This window comes from Phoxinus phoxinus, assembly GCF_949152265.1.
Source record: "Phoxinus phoxinus genome assembly, chromosome: 7".
Taxonomy (NCBI): Eukaryota; Metazoa; Chordata; class Actinopteri; order Cypriniformes; family Leuciscidae; genus Phoxinus; species Phoxinus phoxinus.
The window spans coordinates 26,137,904-26,160,135 of record NC_136882.1 but is presented as its reverse complement, the minus strand read 5'-3'; the positions used below and the strand labels follow the sequence as shown (position 1 = coordinate 26,160,135).

The 22,232-nt window shown below is 38.2% G+C and overlaps 1 protein-coding gene across 8 annotated transcripts in view; it reads right to left on the bottom strand.

The window, feature by feature from the left end:
* Positions 1–22,232, bottom strand: part of tbc1d4 (TBC1 domain family, member 4) — a 33,999-nt gene that overhangs the window by 5,547 nt on the left and 6,220 nt on the right. For 2 of the 8 annotated variants that reach the window (XM_079619288.1, XM_079619289.1), the window contains 17 exons: positions 18,153–18,764; positions 17,298–17,387; positions 16,140–16,244; positions 14,202–14,334; positions 14,021–14,112; positions 13,820–13,930; positions 13,045–13,167; positions 12,462–12,512; positions 9,430–9,635; positions 8,161–8,316; positions 5,761–5,912; positions 5,256–5,465; positions 2,856–3,017; positions 2,239–2,397; positions 1,731–1,975; positions 909–1,068; positions 565–734 (listed from right to left, as the gene is read on the bottom strand). In XM_079619288.1, the coding sequence (XP_079475414.1) occupies positions 565–734; positions 909–1,068; positions 1,731–1,975; positions 2,239–2,397; positions 2,856–3,017; positions 5,256–5,465; positions 5,761–5,912; positions 8,161–8,316; positions 9,430–9,635; positions 12,462–12,512; positions 13,045–13,167; positions 13,820–13,930; positions 14,021–14,112; positions 14,202–14,334; positions 16,140–16,244; positions 17,298–17,387; positions 18,153–18,764 (2,937 nt within the window). The remainder of the gene's footprint in view (positions 1–564; positions 735–908; positions 1,069–1,730; positions 1,976–2,238; positions 2,398–2,855; positions 3,018–5,255; positions 5,466–5,760; positions 5,913–8,160; positions 8,317–9,429; positions 9,636–12,461; positions 12,513–13,044; positions 13,168–13,819; positions 13,931–14,020; positions 14,113–14,201; positions 14,335–16,139; positions 16,245–17,297; positions 17,388–18,152; positions 18,765–22,232) is intronic. The other 6 variants (XM_079619293.1, XM_079619294.1, XM_079619290.1 and 3 more) reach the window with 5 other exon arrangements.

The following is a 22,232-nucleotide window of genomic DNA, read 5'->3' as shown; positions in this document are numbered from 1 at the left end:
ATAAAAATATCTATGGGGTATTACCCCATTACAAAGACTAATTTTACATCTTGTGAAAAGGGCATTATACCACCCCTTTAATAAAATGTGAACTCAAATTAAAATGAAAATGTGAAAAAATAAAGTCTAACTCAACCCAAACTCATTAATAAATACTATACAAATAATACTAAAATAGCACTGTGACTGATATTACTTACCTACTCATATTAACTGATAGATTGTATGGAATATTTGAATAAATAAAAAATAAAAAACTGTGGGCGATTTGAAACAATTGAAGCAAAAAATAAAAAAAAGATTAAAAATGGTGAAACACTTAAAACACTTGCTGACAGGATCCAAACCATACACTTTCCCTTAAACATTCATAATTATTTTATATTAAAATCTTGATATTAAAAAAAGCCCATGAACACATTATGTGCTAACTCCCTGAGAAACAAAACATGTGCTAACTCCCTGAGAAACAAAACATAAGTGTAAAAAAAAAAATGTTTTTTTTAATGAAATTAAGTCCCCAACATATATACAGGAAAAAAGTTCATTCCATTTTAAATGTACCTTGGTGATTGTCTCTTCCATTTGGCTGTGAGTGAGGGTGGGGATGGTGGATTTAAGGTAGTCCACGATACTTTCAAAGCTGTCACACTCCAGTATCTCCCCCTCGTGGTTGCTCAGCAAACACAGTGCCACCTTAAAGATCACCTCCGTGCCTTGGACAAACAGGAGGTCTGCCACAGAACACACATACATGTACAAGAGTCAAAGGCTAAGCACTGGCTACAATACTTGACTAATGCATGAATTTGAACACACAAGATCATTTCATGTTCCCCCTAACCCCATCACATACCAAACATTCATTCAGGTCTGAATAAGGTAGTTACGTAGGAAGTGAAATATACCAAATATACGGGCAACAAAGCCGAGCGGGAACTGAGAGGCGAAGAGAGTGAGGAACCACGGTGCGGCGTACAGGCTGGGGCAGATCTCGTGTTCCTCCAGGTGAGTGTACAGGTTACGGTGATAGTCATGCAGCAGGCGGGACAGCTGGTACATCTGGATCTACAGAGAGAGAAAGAAGAAAAAGTCCTCACACTTAGAGGTGTGACCTTTAAACAGGCTCAAACGCAACTAGCTGAGACAGCACTCTCACAGGATTAAACATTGGCCCATCTGATGATGAATAATCACTAACAGCTGAGGAGGAAATAGTGTGCAAGAGGTGGAGACGGCTGTTTGCATACCACTTGAGCAAATGTGCATTAAGTCATGTGTAGTAAAAATACTCTTTGTTCTGATCGTTGTAACAATATTAGGATTTGGAATTTACATTCACTAAAAGAAAAGCACTAGTTTAAAAAGAAATTTGTATTTCTTAAATTTAAGGTGTGCTAGGCCACTTTCAATTTATGTTTCAATGGCTTTGAATGTTATACTGACACCTGGTGGTGTGGAGATAGCAATGTGCAAACATATTTGTGTTTTTATTTATTTTAGAAATTAAAGTGTCCGATAAAAATCTTGTTTTTGATGCAATAGGAAAAAATTTATATAACATTCAGTTCCACAAATTAGGACACATTGTTCTAAACTCGTTCCATTATCTGACACAAAAACCAGTTCTGCTACATTTAACAATAGGCATAATCAGAAAAGCAAACATGCCAGTTCTGAAAGAAAACCACAAACTAGTGAAATCTGACACTCTCACACACACGGCGCACCTGCAGGGAGATCATGTCGGGACGGTACTGCCGGCGAATGCCCAGATCGTACATGAGGAACTTGAGGGTGTCGAAAGCCTGTTCCTCGCTCATATGCAACAGTAGCAAACCGGCCACAAAACTGATGCCCTGGCAGTAGCCCACCTCCGTGTCCAGCAGGGAGTAGGCCTTCAGGAGATTGTACAGAGACAGCTGTCCAGCTCCTAGCTGAGCACTGAAATACTGGTGCGTTGGGAATGTCCGGCCTGGAAAGGGGAACATCACTTCAGTAATGTGCTGGGTCAAAAATATAACACTATTCTGATGTCCATGTGAATTTGCTGCAACAATGTGAAAATATACAGTTGTATATTCAATCTGATTTGAGATTTTTTCATTTCTGATAGTATTTTGTGATATTTTCTGTCACATTTGATAGGTGATTTGACAATTAATATACAACTTCCATGGATGAAGTGTATCAGTATGCGTATATAAACAAACTCTACGTGCTTGGTTGGATACAGACCGAGGTCGACCAGGATGGCGTGTTGCTGTGCTGTGAGCTGCTTGAGGAGATCCTGATAAGGCGTTTCAGGAGACTGCTGCCGCTGCGGCAGACGGTGATGCAGGCGATACTGCTGGAAGAGGAGGAGCCACACCTCACCTCGCCGACTTTTGGGAACACCTACAGAACACACACATACAAACTAACTGAGGGAAATCTGAGCATTTTTTATTTTAATCTACACTACCATTCAAACATTTGGGATATATATATATATATATATATATATATATATATATATATATATATATATATATATCTGACATGGTCCTTTAGAAATAATTCTAATATGCTAATTTGGTGCTCATTAAACATTTCTTATTATTTATGTTGAAACCAGTTGATTTTTTTTTAAAGATTCTTTGGTGAATAGAAAGTTCAAAACAACATTTTTAAATATTTTGTACAATGTAAACATTTTTACTGTCCCTTTTTATCAAATTAATCTTTTTATTATTTTTTTTACTGACCCTAAACTTTTGAACGCTAGTGTAAGTATTTAAATAACTGTGTAACAACAAAAGATGATGTAGAGTAGCACGCCAGAGACCGGAATCTCTGAAGTAAACAGTTTTTACCCTGGCAGACAGCACTGTTGATCTCTTCTTTGTCCCACTGTACTTTAGTGCGGCAGGGGCTGCTCAACTTCCTGTCCCACAGGGCCTGCAAATCTTTGGAGCACTGACACACTTCCTGGTAGTCCAGCTTCATTTTACGAATGTGCAATTCATCACGGCTGGCTGCAGGGTAAGAAAACGGTTAAACATTCATTTATTCAGACTAACATCAGAACAACTAGTAATTGTACAGTATATTGCTATATTGCACTCAAGTGGTGGGTTATGACCCAAAAATGTGGACAGAAAGGGGAAATATGCTAAATGCAATTAAAAATATATATATATATTTTATTGCATCATTATATGATTTATAAAATGTAATTATTTTAAGAGCAGATTACAATAATATACTGTATGTTCTTAAAACAATTCATATTTGAAAAAATGGCATTAATCAGATTATTTAAATAACATTTATTAGCAATTTGCACTGGTTTGCCACTTGATACTCAATGTAAAATATGGGTCCACAAGCAAAACCATTTGAGAGCCTTTCATCAAAGTCATGCAGACAATAATTTAATTATTTATTAAGTTTCAGTTTTTAAAAATATGCATTTTGTGCATGTATAATGGAAGCCTCACAGGCAAGCGTACATCACTGTCAATAAAATGTAGCATGCTGCTGTTAGATCGAGACATATTATGCACTTTCATTTCCATAGCAACTTTAGACAAGGTTCAAAGTATACAAAGACATGGCATGGCCTTTTATAGTAACCTTAAAGCATCACAACACATTTGTACTATCCAATATAAAAGCATATATGAACAGATAATTAAGAGAACGATGCTCTGTTAGACTCCAGGTTAATGCAACTCTGCAACTATTGCACTCGACAGGAGAAAATGAAATCCTAAAAACCACTTGTTATTGTTTATGGGCACTGGAGAACATGTAGCTATCTGCCTCATGCTGGTTTGTATACTACATTGCAGCCAAACAATGATATCATGCCAACAACTGCCTGAAGTTAAGCAAGTTCAGGCAAGATGTCAATGCCATGGCTGTATTTTCTTACCTTCTACAATGACATGTTCATTCAGTTCAGCCCATCCAAGAGCACACAAAAACAGACAGAAAACATCAAAAGTAAAAGGGTAAAGGAAGCGACTTGAGTCTCATGTGTGATGCAGTTTGACCAACAGAGGGCAATGTTTCACATACTTTTTGCTTTGCTCTTCCAAAACAAAGTTGAAAATACACAATATTAACCTTTCAAAATGTGTTGGAGATTGAAATACTGACATTATTAAACCATTTCTGAAAGACTACAACTACATATGTAACCCAGAGGTCACAGAACTGAAAGTGCACTCTTAAAGAACGTGAACGTCATCCAGACATTCCCATCTATAATTAACTTTGCTCCAGAATGTAAAATAGAGGCAGTGACACTTGCCCCTCTTAAAATAAGGCCATGGCAAAAACAACAGTCTAATCAGAGTGGCGGGAGGAAACACTCCCTCTTCTGTGACTCCACAATGTACCACGAACACTGGACTACTCCTGAAAATTTAAATTTTTATAAATTTGGCAGACACTTTCACTCAACGTGACTTACATTGCGACTGACTTGTACATACATTAGGTTTATTTTATCAGTGCGTGCATTCTCTGGGACTCAAACCCATGACTTTAACCTTGTCAGTGCAATGCTCTACTGTTTGAGTTACTGGCAATATTTTAGTTACGGTAACCTAAAAATGAAATTTCAGCCGTTATTTACCCACCCTTATGTTGTTCCAAACCTGTATGACTGACTTTCTGTTGAGCAACACAAAAGGAGATGTTTTAAGGTCTCGAAGCATGTCAATCTTAAGATCTCTTTTATACATCTAAGCCAGTGGTTTTAGTACAGGTATTATTTATAAACTATTATATTATTTAGATTTAGATAGGTACATCAGATATTAAGTTATGCAAAGCAGGCCTAAAATCAGACTTGCTGGTCAGAGTGGTTTTATAAAAACATTTTCATGCATGGTGTACACATTTTAAAACTTGGTGTACCATGTGTTTTTTACACAAACCTATTGTATGGTTTCAGAAGAATTGGAATATAGCATACATCACGTTTTTGGGGACTTCAGGGTGAATTTAGCTTTTTTTTTTTTTTTTGGAAGCCCCTGGTGACTCCTCTTTTCATTATTTGGGAAAAAGCTGGATAAACCATATTTCTCCTTTTGTGTTCAATGAAAGGAAAACTCAGATGGGTTTGTTATGAAAATTATAACACGATTGTCTTTTTTGGGTGAACGAACGGGCACCCAGTGAAGTGGATCTGCACGTTATGAGCGAATCCAAATGAGAGAAAAGTTAGAGAGAGAGGGAGAGAGAGAGAGAGAGAGACTAACCCTCCAAGCGCTGGTTCTCTTTCTCCATGCGGATGAGCAAAATCTGTTGGTGGATGGCTTTCTTCCACAGGGCCCTGTAGTCAGCTGGGCAGCGCCGGCCCTTCTCTCCACCAAAGCCCTGCTCTGGGGACAGAGGGCTGGCCTGAGGGTCTTGATCCAGGTTCAAAGCCCGAGGAGAAAGTGGCAGCAGCTCCCGGCCATCCATGTGGTCTGGAAAACAGCAGATGCTGACCAAAATGCTAAGATCCATGCTCAAATGGCATGGAAAGACAATAAAGTGATTTAAGGATTGGAGTACTGTGTATTTCCCTGACAAAAAAAAGTTACTTTTAGGGTGTTTCTTTTTCTTGAATCTCGGGAAAAGGGAGAATTATCTTGAAGTTCAAAACCATGCAGAACAATGATTTATACTGCAGTGTTGACTATAAATAAACTGCTGGGAGAACAGGGTGTAATCTTGCACCTGTCTTCTTGTCTGTGGGTACGCTCAAGCATGTGTACCCACCCACGTTTTGCATAGAAGCGGAGGGTTTGTTCATGGGTGACGCCACCCTCAGGAAAATCTTCTGGCGCCAAGAAACTCTGCGTGGAGGCACCAGGGTCAAAGAATCGGTGCTACAGCCTGACAGAGACCTCTTCCTGCCCTCCCCATTACCACTGCAGGCAAACAAAACAACACACGCTTATTCAAATAAGACAGACCGACATTTTTTACATTTGTGCTCTCAATACAGGTGGTCAAACCAGTTATGAGCTAAAAACAACATACATTTATTTAACAAGTACATTCAGCAAAAGCTCATAAGCAATAAGAAGCAGAGCGTTTAGAGGTTTTTCATGCATAAGCTACATAAAACACAGATTACCTGTTTTGAGGAATGAGAAGAATTATTAGGAAGTGAACAGAATGAAGAATAACTGAATAATGCATTGCACACGAAAACGTTGTGCAACACATGACTCAACTTATGTACAAAAACAAAGAAAACAATCTTACAATATTACCATTTTTACTGCAATCACATAATTGCAGCTTTGGCGAGCAAAAAAATACTTATATGATTATATGATTAATAGAAAGTACACACACATATATATATATAACTTATATTAGGCTTTTTCAGCTTTTAAAGTTATTATAAACCCTAATTCTAAGTATTAAACTTTAAAAGCTGAAAAAGCCTAATGCATATTTTTTCTATTATTCCATTAGATAACACATCTTTCAATCCATTCCAAATCTAAGAAGCTTTATAGATTAATATCAGAGGCAGGAACAAGACGTGCTTAAAGTCTAATCAAATCTGTTTTCTCCCTCTGTCTATTTTCCCTGTACCTGTCTCTTTGCTTAGTTACCACAACAATACACAAGCAACAGCAAGGACACTTCAGACGGAGTTAATGAAAGCGTGAAACGGGGTTGAATGTTATGCATTAACCCTGGACCAACCCTGACCGCCGCTCAGCAGACAGGTGTGCTGCACATCCAATTACAAAAGACAGCTGGTGACAATCAACATACAAAGAGGAAGACCTTCTCTACAATTTGTAGAAAACAGAGCAGGACCGAGGAAGTGACATTTTAAATATCTCCTCCTTTCAGAGCACTCAAAGCACTGAATCATTAGAGCCCGGTATTTCAAAAAAATGAAGGGCGAATACACATCAAGGAACATAATTTATCAGTGATCCCAAGTTAGCTGTTGTTCAGATGAAGAGCTCATAGTTCAAATATTATTGTCCTGCAAAGAAACCCTTGGGAGAGGGGCTATGTACTATTTAAATACACTCACCCCTGATAACCGCTGCTTTAAATGCTACTTAATAGCGTGAATGACATGAGCTTTGATGTTCTCTAGAATAATTCACTAACCCTTGTTCCAAACCTGTGACTTTCTTTCTTCTGTGGAATATAAAAGAAGATATTTTGAGAAATGTATCAATGTTTTATTTGTCTATACAATTAAAGTCAATGGTAAACAATACTGTTTGTTTACCAACATTCTTTAAAATATCTTCTTTTGAGTTCTGCAGAAGTGTCAGTCATGCAGATTTGGAATTACATCAAAATTAATAAACGAAGGCTTTGGCACTGGGTAGTTATAGGAACTCAGTTATAGGAACTAGCCACCTGTGCGGTTCCCCGAGAACTACATTTTCACCGAGGGCCATTTTACTGACACATACAGTCAGTTACATCCTGTCGCTCTGGCTGTTGTGCGGGACGCCATCATAAAACTGGTTTAAGATGGTCTCCCAGCCTGGATAAGCTGGTCTAGCTGGTTGACAAGCTGGTCTTTAATCCCAAAACCACTCTAAAATCAGCCTGACCAGCAAGCCTATGATTTTAAGCCTGCTTTAACTGAATATCTGAAATATCTATTCTGAACTATTTCTAAAATATTTACAAAAAATAATTAGGTCATGTACAAAAATCAGTCGTGTAAAAAGAGAAATCAAAACACCACAGATGAACTTAAGATCATCGCAATTGTTCAAGCCAACCTGGCAATGCTTTTTTGCATTATTATCCAACATAAAATAGCATACTTATTCTCAATATTTAAGCACAATATATTCACAATATTTAAGCACTATAGAGTGTAGATGAGAAGAAAGTGACAGTTGATGGATGCAATATAGATGATAAACGCTTTTGTTTACCATTAGTTAGTAAAGACGCCAACATGCAATTGAGGTTTAGCATCCCTCTTGTCCATTGGACAATGACAAAGTCCAACAATATTGACAGAAAGAGAGAGTAAGTTACAGAAGGGGTTCTTCTTAACTGACGACACAGTGACTGAAGCCTTTGGGTTAAGAAACAGACAGGTGCAGAGAAGGCCGCTATCATCTCGAACCTCAGGCACCCCCGGGGGGAAACGCGGTCGACGCCCCCTCTCACCTCTTAAGACTCCCGCTGTCCGACAGGGAGGCCAGTGAGCCAAGGGAGCCCTGGTAAAAGCTTTTCAGGAAAGTGGGGGTGTGGAAGGAGGACGAGAGACTGAAGTAGGAGTCACTCTCAGAGACACTGCGCGCTCTTGAGATACCAACAGTGCTGCTGAGGGAGCCGAAACATAAAAGGCCCACGACAAATACACATTTCATTACAGAGGTCTAAACACGGCCATGGAACCACAATCTAGAACACATGAGCGCTTCTGAGCAGATGAAAGATAATAATTAGGTTTTGCCTGATTACAGGAGAATCATTTACTGTTATGTTTTTAAATGCTGAAAAAGTAAAAGCTCTGACAAAAATACCTGCTCTCAGAAGCATAATATCATTTTACCTATATTAAATCTATTAGAGACGACAATATATCGGTACAGCATTGGTTATTTATATTTATATATATATATATTTATGATATATATATATTTAAAGTGATTTAAAAAGTCCAATTCCTTAAACTATAAAACTAGATTGAATGGCTTGATATAGCACAATTCATTTTTTTTTTTTAAATGAATGGCCAATTACCAATTGAAGCCCCCTATATACTAAATTACTAAATAATTTTAAGACTCAATTATATAATGTCCTCATTTGGGGGAAATTCTCAGTAAAGGCTGATACTGGTTAAATTAACTGGCATATAATGAATTCAATACATTTTCAAACAATTGACAGATTCCATCAATAAAATGTTGATTCATTAAAATAACCAATATACTGTAGTTCACAAAATTCAACAATAAAAATCATAGGCATCACATTCTTTAGATTTAGTAATTTTCTAAATTACTTGAATTAGTGCTAAATCCAACAATACACAGACATGCCACATGCACTCTTGACCATGTAAGCATTCATGCTAAAATTTGAGTTTATATGTATTGAAGAATATTTATGATTGTAAATAAACACAAGCGGGTTTCAGCACATCAGCACATTGCTGTGAAAGCAAAAAATATTCACACTATTCTAATTTTGAATTTGAGGTTTTCATTAGCTGTAAGCCATAATCATCAAAATTATAACAAATACAGGCTTGAAATATCTCACTTTGTGTAATGAATATATTAGTTTCACCTTTTAAGTTGAATTACTGAATTAAATTAGCTTTTGCACGATATTCAAGTTTCACCTGTACATCATACGACTGTTGAATAACAGAAGTAAAGATAAATGGCTTTATCACATGAGAGCAAACAGGAAGTAATGCATTACCTGCTCTGCAGCAGCTCTGGGCCCAAAGACTGCTGCCGGCGCAGTGGAGCCTTACAGGCCTGGGAGGAAACCTCAGTGAAGGAGATCTTCTTCTTGATGGGCGGGTGGCTGAAGGTGTGTGCCCGGCGACGGAACTGCGGGGCATCTGGGTCGTCCTCAAGGTAACTGGGTGGAGTCCCAGGTGGGGAGTCACCAGGAGAGTCGCCCTGCAGGGTGAGCAGATAATGAAACAGGTCAGCGATGAGTTGAACCCAACAACCTCAGACGATGAGATTATATTTAATGTCCGACAACTCAGCTTATCAATGAGTCAAACCTCAAATTCAACAAGGATCCATTCCAGACAGGAACAAGCAATGTACTGAGATATGAATATACAACCTTCAAATTTCAGACAAAGCAAAACAACTGACTTGACACCAGCTACATCAAACTATTGATTCTGAACTCACTCAGCATTTTCCCTCTCCCCGTCCTGTCTCGTTCGCTTCCCCAGTCAGAAGTGGCAGTGTTGGCGGTAGAGTGACTGCACACTCTATTGTATGTTAATAGCCTGTGTCACAGAGCCACATCACACACACATGAGCCGTTGGAGGTGGACCGCAGCACAATGGAGGTTTTTGGCTGCTGTTTACTGTGATGGCTATAGGAAGGGTCTCTCTCTGGCTCTCTTCCTCACTCTGTTTCCTGTCCTTGTGCTATGGCAGTTCCTGAACCCATGCTCTCCTGTGAGTCAGTACACAGCAGGGCCAGGAAACCAGTAACGGCTGCACAACGCTCTCTCTTTTTTCACTCGCACAAATCACAAACCCTGTCCACTTCCTTCAGCTGCCTACAGCTAAATTTGGGAAAAACAAATGATCCAAACAATATAATAGCTCTCTTGGCATGGTAAGACAGAGGGAACGGAAGCCGTCACACAGCGCAAGATTTGATCGATTTGGGACCAGTAATTATTCAAATGGCTTAGAAAAAAGAGAAGTTATTTCTGAGAAATAGTATTAGCATAATTTGTTTAACAGATGCCACTTCATTTTGTATACAAAATTATTTTGTATATTTTGTAGTATTTTTGGTTTGCACACATTTTGACCAATGAACAGCGTCTCAGAACAAGCCGTATGCAGATTCTAGCAGTGACATCACATGAGCTTAGGCCCCACATGACCACTGACGGACTCTGCCCTATTAGCATATAACCTTGTGTGTATTTGACAGTTTAAGCGCAATAAGACGTGAAAGAAAACTTAGTTTAATACTCATGGGACATGCTGTGTGACATCCAGCTCTCTGTGTGTGTACTTCAGATGTGTGCGCATACATCAGAAGTTTAGACTGATATGGCTTAAAACGCATGTAGATAATAAACTTTCATGATGATGAAGAACTGCAATGCCAAGTGACCGTTACAGAGATAATCAAAACAAAACAGATGTTTTAGTTTTTGGCATACTATCGGAGGCACAAGCTGTAAAGGCTCTAACCTCTTCTGGAAAGTGGGGTGGGGAGCAGCAGCTCATTTGCATTTAAAGATACATGCACAAAAACAGCATGTTTTTCCTTCTACTCAAAAATGGCCATTTACAACAAGGTATAATAAATTATCTGTGGGGTATTTTAAGCTGAAACTTCGGACACATTCCGGGGACACCTGAGACTTATATTACATCTCGTAAAAAGGGGCATAATAAGTCTCCTTTAAGCAATATTTAATCCCATCAATATTTTAGAGTAGAGCATAACTAGACAAATGGATATTAACTTCATACACTTCATAATACATACAAGTTTATAAACTTTCCTGATATTTCCTGGTTTTCCATGACCTTGAGAACCCTAAGAGCCAAATGCTGCTTTGTATTCAGATTGTAATTCCTTTTTTCTAACACTGGGTGGCGCATGTCTGTAAATTGGCCTCAGGTATAAAGGGAGCAAATACGGTACAATGTTGTTGGCAAAGGTCTTTTGAACGCTTGCGTGTGGCGCCTTGTATTGAAACACTGATGAGAACTGCAACGTGCTGTATTGGAATAAATGGACCACTTTGGATTTCAACGTCAACATTTGTCTACATGCGTTTGTTTAGCACAGGGCAATCAAGTGAGCATAGCACTTGTAACATCTAGCGTGTCAGCCAGGCCTTCCCCGGGTTCAGGCACCTCAGTAGTTCGGCATTAAACCGAACTCCTTAAACACCCTGTATTTATTGTATTTTGGTTGATTATAATTTTATTTCATTAAATTAATTTTGCAACCACTTCTTTTACTGTTATTTTTCGTAAATTATTTAATTTAACAAAGATGGTTTATAAAAAAAATCTCAAAAAAGCTTATTTTGTTCCACAGAAGAAAAAAGTAATTTTGAACAACATGAGTGTGAGTAAAGGATAACAGATTTTTAGAACAGATTTAAATATCATTTTTGGGTGAACTATGGATTTAAATCAATCATTCTCATTGTTTTAGAGTAGACTCACTATATGATGATAACTCATATTGGAGCTACTGTATTCTCAGAATTGATTCACAGTACATACAGAACATGGAAGAGAGCCATGAGTAAGGAACTGTTAGATTGTAACATGTTATTGAGAGTTGAATTTTAAGCAGGAGAGAAGGCTGCTCACATTGACAGTGCCTCTGAGGCCATGTGAGGACCCTGTGGGAAGGTAGAGCTGACTGATTTGTTTTCCATGGAGTCCACAGACCCGATCTTACCATCACACACACCTCACATTTCACACCCCACCGAGACAGAGAGGTGGACAGGGTCAAAACAAGCCAACCCCAACAAGGGAGACCCCCTGATGAGACTGACAGGCCAACTTTAATCATATTACTCATGCTGATGCTTAAAAACATGTAGTGTATTATAACACAGCATTGGTATTATGTAATGAATGCATGTGGTGGAAACTGACACCACAGAGGCATGCTTACTGGCAGAGGCAAAACAGAGATGTGATTCTTGGCAGGGAGAGAACAAGAGCTGGGGTTAAAATGACAGTATTCACGTGTTGTGTGATACTCACGCGGTCAAAGCTTCCCATGCTGCCCAGACGCATTCGCATACGGCTAGCTCCCTAGGGAAGAAATTAGGCAACTTGAATGTCAAAATTTACATCTACACAGACTTTTTGAATAATACAAATTATATTATCCTGTAGTCAACATGTCATTTATCCTTATCCTTCACAAACCTGTATGATTTCAGTCGTGAAATCATACACATGATTATGTGTAGTTTGAAGTATTTTAATGCTGCTCTTTTCCATGTAACAAAAGCAGATAGTGACCATCCAAAAAGGATCTTAATTTGAGCTTCAAGAAAGAAAGAAATTCATACATGTCTGGAACAACATGAGGGTGAGTAAATGACCGAAGGTAAATTTTTTAGTGAACTGTCCCTTTAACTGAACACAGACGTCTAATGGAGTATTCAGGCTTAGCTGGTCTTTATCCTTATGCAATGATATTGCTTTGCGAGTAAATACAGCAGATGGTTGGGTTATTATAGTACTGTACACAAACAAAGGTATTATTCATAGTACAAGGGTGGGTAAATGGGTCAATCCCCATTCATAGACCATTAAGACAACACACACACACACATACCCGTGAGAAGATGTTCTCCAGGGAGCTCGTCAAAGAACTCCGGGCTTTGTTCTTCAACAAGTCCAGTTTATTGCGGCCCGCACTGGAGTTATCAGAGGTCAGAGTGCTGCCAGAAGTATTCTGCTGTGACACAAAGGAATAAAAAGGAGCGAATAAGTGAGAATGAATGCCCTGTACGAGTAGACAGTTTTCTGAGGAATGCATGTCCTGCACTTGGTGACATTTCACTTAATAGAATTTAAAATGATGGAAGCAAGACAACCAGGTATCAGGGATAAATCGGCACTTGTCTAAACCAACACTGCCATAGTATCCAAAAGAGCTTAAAGCACAGATTGAGCACATTGGAAGCCTTGCCAACTATGACTTTCTCAGCAAACCATTGTTTTCACTGCGAAGTTCAAAGGGTAGGCAGATAGGATCGTTGTTTCCATGGTACCTTATAAAAATTGGCTGCATGTCTGTATATATTCACACATTTTATATATATATTATATAACAGTAAATGAGGATCTATTTGATTTAATTTCAACTTTTAAAGCTAGATGAGAGAAATGTTAACAGAGGTGAACTACTCTGAAAACACAGTCTTGCACATGTTTATAACGGCACCTGCATTCATTCTAGTGCTCTGTTCTAATCTCTAGCTTTATTCTGATGACTCTTACAACCTGTCTTATCCTATTAGAGGGAGGTTACAGTTTCATGACTCTGCAAGGCGGTGTGGGTGGGTGAAGTAAGTGGTGCATTTTTGTTGGTTGTGTACTTTTGCTACCTGCGAGACCTCTCCAATATGAACATGAGATTTCTGCTTGGTCTCACACAACTGTCGGAGGTGAAGAATCACAAGCTCGTTTTCTTCGTGATCAGATGCTGGCTTCATTTTCTAATGCACAAGAAAACAAACTAAATATACAATAGAGAATTGGAATGAAATTTAGTTATTTGTTTGCTCAATTTCTCCTGGTTTGCCTACCTGCACCCGTTCGAATATGTTGACCTGTTCGTTGTCGCTCAGTTGGGACAGGTACTTCTGAATGGCTAGTTTCGCCCTGGGAGGATACAAGCCTGGGACATTGAGAGAGACACACACTGGAATATTGTGCTAAAACTGAGGAGAGTACATTGAGTGAGTTGATGGAAGCTGGTGGTTTTACCTTCTATTCTCTCACAGAGCTTGTGCAAGTCGTGCATTGGACAATCCTCGCACAGTTTGATTTGGGTCTTGGAGCTCTGCATAGCTGCTGCTGTGGTAAAGGCTTGTTTTAGAGTGAGCATTACTTCATCCACCTAAGAAAAGCATTTGTAGACATCAAATTAAAGTAAAAAAGAAAAATCACCTTTAAAAGATTATGCTTGGTCAAACTTAAGCTCTACTCATGGGATCAATGTTGTCAAATACTTTGAAAAATATATATATTTTGACTACACAAATAAAAATAATTATACAGTAAAATACTTATAATGAAAGTCTTTAGGCCAGTCATACTGGAGGATTTAAAACCAGAAATATGAAGCATGTATTTTTTATAAAAAAATAAATACATTTGATTGTCATTTTGAAATGAGATAACCTTTCCACACAAATTTAACATCTGGTTATTCATTTATGATGCATATCATGTGTTTGTCATGGTCATGAAATGAGTTGAAAGATACTGTATATCTTTTGCTCAGATAAAATTTGTAAGTGGTAGCATATTCTGCTTACGAATTATGTTTACACTTTTTCCTTCAGTACTAGGTCTGGGATTGTGGTGTATTCTTTGGTTTTCTGAAATCAAAATTTCACCGGTCCAATCAGCGAACAGAGGGAGTGGCTGAGAACGATGACGTTGATGTTGTGCGTTAGTTTGAGTTGTAGTTGGAATGGAATGGAAATGGAATGGAAATTATTTTATTTGAAACAGGGACAATGCACAAATAAACATTAAACTTGTCAAGCAAGAAAATATGTCTTGGGCCAGGTTATAGCAGCAACTGCTAATTTCCACCTGTAGTCCCTGGGCAGGTATAACGAATTAAAAATACAAATAAAATAAAGATACTGATTTTAAAATAAAAATTTCATGGAGTAATGAATAAAAATGGTGTCCATTATAATTACAAACTGGCAGGTTTGAAACAGAAACAGGGAGGCCATCAACCATCAAACAGTTTAGCAGCATCTCCAGCACATTATGGTACAATCCAACTCTAAACACTCAATCATACACACACACATACACACATACAGTACATATACAGTACACAACAAAACACATTTTATGACAGATGTGTGCAAGCTTGCTTGCTTAACAACCAGCTCTTTATTAGGCATGAGAAGGTGCGAGAATCTGCACATAGGATATAAGTTCAGTAATGGCAGTGGAGAAAGATGCGAGCGATCACTGATCACTACACATTATTTGCGGCAGATCCGAACTGAGCGCAGCGGCGTATTGTTAATGATTAGACCCAGCTTCGACAGTTGACTGAATACATTATCACTGTCCTTAGTGTCAAATATACATTTAGAATTTGTAATTGTTCCGTGAATTCTTAAATTCGAAGAACAAAACCTGCAGCTCTCGTTGACAGACAACTTATTCTAAACACAATCCTCTGATCATTCGGATACGTGTTTACGGCCGGTTCATTCGCATGACATACGTCATGACCAAACGTTAGCGATTGGTTATGGCAGATCCTGAGTGGCTCTGGGCAGATCCAATAGTTTTAAACTTCAACAGAGTACCCGCCAACAAGAAAGTTAACGCTTGTCAATGGAGAGAGGCCAGACTCTCTGTACAAATGAAATGTACGAGAGTCTGGTAGATCCAGGCTAAGCTAAGCATCCATATAGACCAAAAACAAGGAAAAACCTTCATGTTTGCATATCAGCTGTACAATGAGACCTTATCTGTACATCGTGTGCAAAAACACAGGTCTAATCCTATTCATCCTCTGGGTGGCATTCAGTTGGCAGAGAAATCAGCGTACTAAAGGTAATGTCCACAAGATAGGCATGGGAGAGTCATTGTTTCCATTGTACCTTAGGATGAATAATTAATCAGTGTGGTGACAACAGGTGCTGTGAGCAGGTCAGGACTCACCAGAGACTCACTAGCGCACTGGAACACGTAACACACATACTGGGCTGGCCCAGACTCCTCCACATCCCGACAAATAAAGCCAAAGTGATCTGTCTGTTTAACACCCTGCGGGCACAAGAAATTACATCCATAAAAGACTAACAGACAAACAGGGCTGCAAGTCACAGTGACACACAACATGTAATAATTCACTTCATAAAACAAATTATTCTACCTCTGAATTCTGATTGGAAGAAAGTGTGATAACAAATCAACTGAATTTTATATTAATGCAGCACCTTGTAGGTATTATTATTGGTAATATATAGAATTTTTATTTAATGAAAGTATCCTTTATCATATTTCTGTTGCTGTGATTTTATGAAACCAATAAGCACTTAATAAAAAATGTTTTTTGGCTTTTAGTATGAATATGTTAGCCTTACTGTTATTTTAAGCTATAGTGTGCTCCAAAACAATGACAAAATTCCCATTTAGAAGATATAAGCCTTTAAAATGTACAGTCTCTCACTTCCGCCAATATGGATCAATGATTTTGATGACATCCTGCTGCACTTACAGCTTCTTATCAGATCTTCTGTCCAATCAAATGCTCATAAATGCTCATTTAAATTATCTAGAATCTAAAAAGCGTCCCGCCCCCTACATTATAAAAATGTAAATATCTGCAATTATAAATAGACGCTGAAGCTGGGCTAAAATCAGTCACTTGCTCACACATTTACTATTATTTCTACATGATTAACGGCTTTACCGAGCTGTGATATGAACAAATCGCTATTGGCTATTTTAAAAAAGGGGAGGAGCTGCTCTATATGTCCCGCCCTGTCTTAATCTTTCAGTGGAAATTACGTCAACACATTTAATAATGCTGCGCTTTTCAAGGCCCTTTAAGGATGAGCATTACAAAACATGCACTTTTATCGTAAGACATACACAACAGTTAGAAATATGGCAGTTTGAAAGGTATTTTTATGAGAACATCAATACAAGACAAAGAAAAATATAAATATTCTAAATTAGTACAAAACCTAAATGTCAGTTGCTTGGTACTTGTTTTGAATAGCACTGTATGACAACATATGGTGACATTAAATATGAGACGTACAAAGAGCTTATCTCTAAAACCAAACAAGCCTAATCCTTTCACACACAGACCTGTGAACAGGACGAGATGTCCTTAAAATTCTTCTCCAGAACCACAGTTTTGGTTTCAGGGCTGATGAGATTCACTTCAAACCGACCAACCTGCACCAAAAAAAAGCCATTTGATAGCATATTTTGTTTATTGAAAAGCAGTAGGAATAATAACACAAATATCAAGATAAATGTCTGATAACTCGGCTCGCAGTGTTTTCTGAGAGCTGTATTTGTATTTGCCTACTTGACAACCAAGGTCATAGTGATTTAACCAAATGACCATAGACACCTCCCTCTAAAAACTGTTTAAGGGGAAATGTGTGACTGCATGACCATCATGCATGCTAATTAGCAAGAATTTGACTTTTAAAAAGAAGACATTTACATGCGTAGTCCTGTTTTTAAGCTTAGAGGGATAGAGCTCAGGAGAAAATATTTGAGTGTTTTTTTGTTTATAAAATGAAAGTCAGTTGGGTTAAAATTTGTTTAGAACTCCATCAACCCTCTATTCACACAATGGAAATAGAATCACCATAGTTGTGGTGTGGACTTCCCACTTCTCATAGAATCAGAAATATTATTAAAACATTATAGTTATCATCCTTTGTGTTAACAGGCATTTGACCTCTATCCAGTGAAATCTAACAATACAGACATTATTTATTCACCGAGCGTGAAATTTAGTAGCATGTGTGAGTGATTTACTCGCAATGTAGAGGGTTTGTCCATTAACTTTCATTGTATGGAAACAGTTGAAATACTCATTAATATCTTTTTTTGTTTCAACATGAGGGTGAGTAAATGATGAATTTCATTTTTGAAAACATCTGTAAAGGTTCATGATATCCCAGACTTAAAGTTTGTGTGTAATACCTGGAACAGCATTGTGCGATTCCTGTCAGCATCAGTCGGCTGCACGTTATTGGGCGCGCTAGCATGCCTCCTACGCGTTGACCCCTTGCCAGTCTCTCTGGGCTTTTTCTGCAGGCCGCCCGCGAGGCTATTACAGCGCGTACGAATCTCCTGCTGCTCCCCAAATCCCGAGTCCTCCAAAATGCACTCAGGAAAGGCCCCTCGCAAGCTGCCTGTACTGGAGGAGCTGGTCAAGGCCAGTTTCCCATTGGCCAACTCAGACAGGTCTTCCTCAATCGAGCCGGGTTCTGCCTCGGGTTCATCAACTTCGCAAAGGGAGGAGCTTAGAGGGTCGTCACCCATGATGAACTCTACAAAGGCTTCGGTGGAGCTACGCTGACCGCTGAGGAGCCGCAGACGCTTGCGTTCAATCTCGTGTTGGCGGAATTTATCAATGCAGTCGTCAATTAGAGTTGAAGGGGCTGTCTTGTGGTTGACAGTCACTTTTCCACAGTAAAGTACTTCAAACTTCTGGGAGTTGTAGAAAGACTCGTCACTATCTTGCTTGGGCTTGCTTTCCTCCTTAAGTGCAGCCTTGGACACCTGTCTAATGCTGCTAATAACCTCAGGCACCTGGGGAACAGGGTAAGACATTAGATCAACCATAAAAATACTAACTCAACACACTGAAAGGCAAACAAGGACGAAACTTCAATAAAAAGGCTCAGTGGTCACGTTAAACTTTTGCAGTGAGACATGCAGGTTGCATAACTAACTAGGTTCAGCCCCTAAGGAGCCATTTAGGAGTCAGTAATACAAAAGCCAAGGCAGACTTTTCTCTGGTATCTGAATCTACAATCGATCATTTAGAATGAAACCTGGAGCTAAGAAAACAGATCTCTGTTTTTGTAAGCCTGAGCATCGGTAGGAATCTTTTGAAACTAGGCGTAAGGGCATAGGTTTAATTATAACATGGGTTGAGCAACACTATACATATCCACACAAAATACTTTATCTTTATTTTATCTTTATGTATTAAAGATGTTATTTTCCAGGATCTAACACTCATGTTTCAAACAACTGAGAAACTGTAATGTAATGTAATGTAAAAAATATATATATATATACAACAAGGTTTTACAAAAATTCTCAAAATTAAAAAAATTTGAAAGACAAATTCGAAGTGCTGTGCAGTTCTTGAAAAATATACATTCTCAGATATTTTACAGTAAGTACATTTTAAAAGAGATGTTGGGGGGGGGGGTATTAAGATTTTATTTTCAGGAATTCTAATTCTTATGTTTTGTCCAGAACAATCCTGAGGAAAAAAGTTTGAAACATTCTTAAGAATATTTTGCACACACAAAAAAAAAACATTACTCATAAAGTTGAGTAGAACTACATTCTTAAGAATGTTTAGTGAATCCTAACCCTAAATTTTGCTGAAGCACCAATTTTGGAAACCTTGAGATTTGAATTGGCTGTTTGATTAGGCTCCTCACAGAAAAGCACGGGACAATAAAGAAACTGATTTATAGCGGCTTGGGTTTTGAACACAAGCAGCATTTGCATAATTCCTGTAAAACAACTCATGCACAGTCACAAGCCATGCAAAAGTGTTACCCTGGTAACGCTTAAATTTCACTTATTACAGGAAACAAAGTATTTAATTTTACAAATGAAAACATGACATTAATTATATACCGTAGCTTTATTACATTTAGTCACAGCTGCGAACGAAAGAAACTAAGTCCCTACCATCCATACTCAAATCTGCATTCATGCTTTTGGGTTTAAAACTGGTATTAACTGGTTGCAAATGTCAGATATACCTCAAAGTATATTAAGCCCGTGATCTCGTGCCTTTGCTTGGCTTAGAAATGTTCTGGCTTGTCTCTCAGGCTCAAGTGTATAAAAGGTTATGGCAACGTTAAATAAAACTGATTTACATCAGCAAGACACATCTTGTTTGGGAGAATACAAAATGAGTCTGGTGACAGAATTGGGCCTGATGCCAGCAAGACACAGAGGTGAAACGAAATGAAGGTCCACAGACTTTAAACACACACTAGGCCAGCTCAGACTAGGCTGGAAGAGCATGCTTAGCTGGCCTGAGATGACCATAAGCCTGGTAATGGTATAAGATTCAATTCTGAGCTGGCTCAACATTTACAATAAATCCCTGAAATTACGTTCAGGGAAAACAAACAGAAGTAGATAAAATTATGTTCTAAGAAGAATCTGCAACTCTTTCAGACATTGTATAAACGAAGGTTGGAATTTCCTTAGACACAGCCAGCTCTGAGACACATTAGCATGTTGCACAGTCAGTGCACATAGAGCTTAAAGCACTAATGTGAACAAGAATCCTGTCGATATAAACAAATCTTCCAGGAACTAAAGCCCTGTAATGGATACAGAGTGCTTGCTGCATAAAAATACAGTCACATGGATTACTTGTTCAAGGCAGTAATGGAGGGCAAGTCAAACATAACTGCAGGCTATTCACACTGTTCTATCCCTTGTAAAGCTAACCCATGAAAACTTTCACATTAGAGGCTTGACTTGTTTCTTTACCATGTCACTGGCATAACTACACCCATAATATAAATCATCTTTTTACGGGCTATCAGGTACAACAAACACCTAACCTGCCATATTAAATTTCAGCGCATAACTCAATACAATATGGCTTTTTGAGAATTGGTGTGCTATTACTTGATGCAATAAGCCTTATAATTGTTTTCCTGGTGTGCAAAAAAACATTGAAGGAGGGACCCGAGTTATATATAGAACAAGAATATCAAAGAGACTTAAGGCTGGGAACATAACTATCCAGAACTCCTTATAAACCACATTAAAGTCCACTCAGAATGCTTTGGCAACCACATAGCAACACCCTGGCAACCACCCAGAATAGCCTAACAATTTAGCACCAAGTTCTACATGGGTACATTTTCTTTACTTTGCAATTGATTTTATGCAATTATTGCAGGCACTTCACGAGTCAGGAGTAAAAAATAAAGACAATTAAGACCTCTGTGGTCCACTACAGTAAATATAGCTCAGTTTAATGCAAACATGTCTTTGAAAACCTAAGGCTAACTGGTGGAAAATCACCGTGCAGCTGAAAGAAAAGGTTCCTTGAGATCAGGAGGAAAAGCAAACAATCCTTCAAGCAATCGTCTGCTGCAATGGGCTGCCTGTGTAAGCAGCACAAAGGGTGTGGCTGCTTGTTTTTAACTGACACATGGCTTATTTCCTAGGAACACTCACAGATTTCCAAAAATAATCATAGCAACTACCTAGTTTAAGCAGCCTGAATAATCTGCAAAAACAGATTTTTACATCTGATAGTGAAAAGGCAATGCACACTAATGCTGTTTTGAGGTCACATACCCAGCGTACAAGAAAAAGCGCAACAAAAACATTCACCTAAACTGCTATGACCTCACCAGGCATCAGTGACAGTGTTTAAACCCCTTAAATGGTCTGAATTATTCAATTGCAAGATGATGCTAGACCCCCTTTAGTCTAATCAATTATTTGCACTGAAACAAACATGTAAGGATGAAAGTAGGAGGGTATGAATTACAAAAAAAAACAGTTTATTATACGTTATATTTAGTGTTCAAATAGAATGTGATTCAAATTGAAAAATTCTTGCCATTCCATTAGATTACACTTTTTTAAAACATTTTTATCACAACTAAGTTCACTTTCCTTTGTTTATTTGCCTTTTCATCAACTGGTGTCAGAGGCATTTAGTGAATATATGACATCAGTTCTTCTCAAGTAAAGTTCACTAGCAAGAGTAACCACGTGTGTGTAGTGCATCACATTAACTATGAGCATGTTTGTTTTACAACCAGAAAGAGTCCAACAACATACATTGTCGTCATTTTGAACAGAATATTCTTTTATCATTCAAAACACAATGCTTTTGTGAAGCATTTTGATGTTTATAAATAAATGTCACTTGGTTTTATTTTCTGTAACCAAATGCAATGGCATTCTTACATTTTAGGTGCTTTACATATATGTAGTATGACACAGAGGCTTAATACCAGATGAGGAATATAAACCTCTTTGATTTATGCA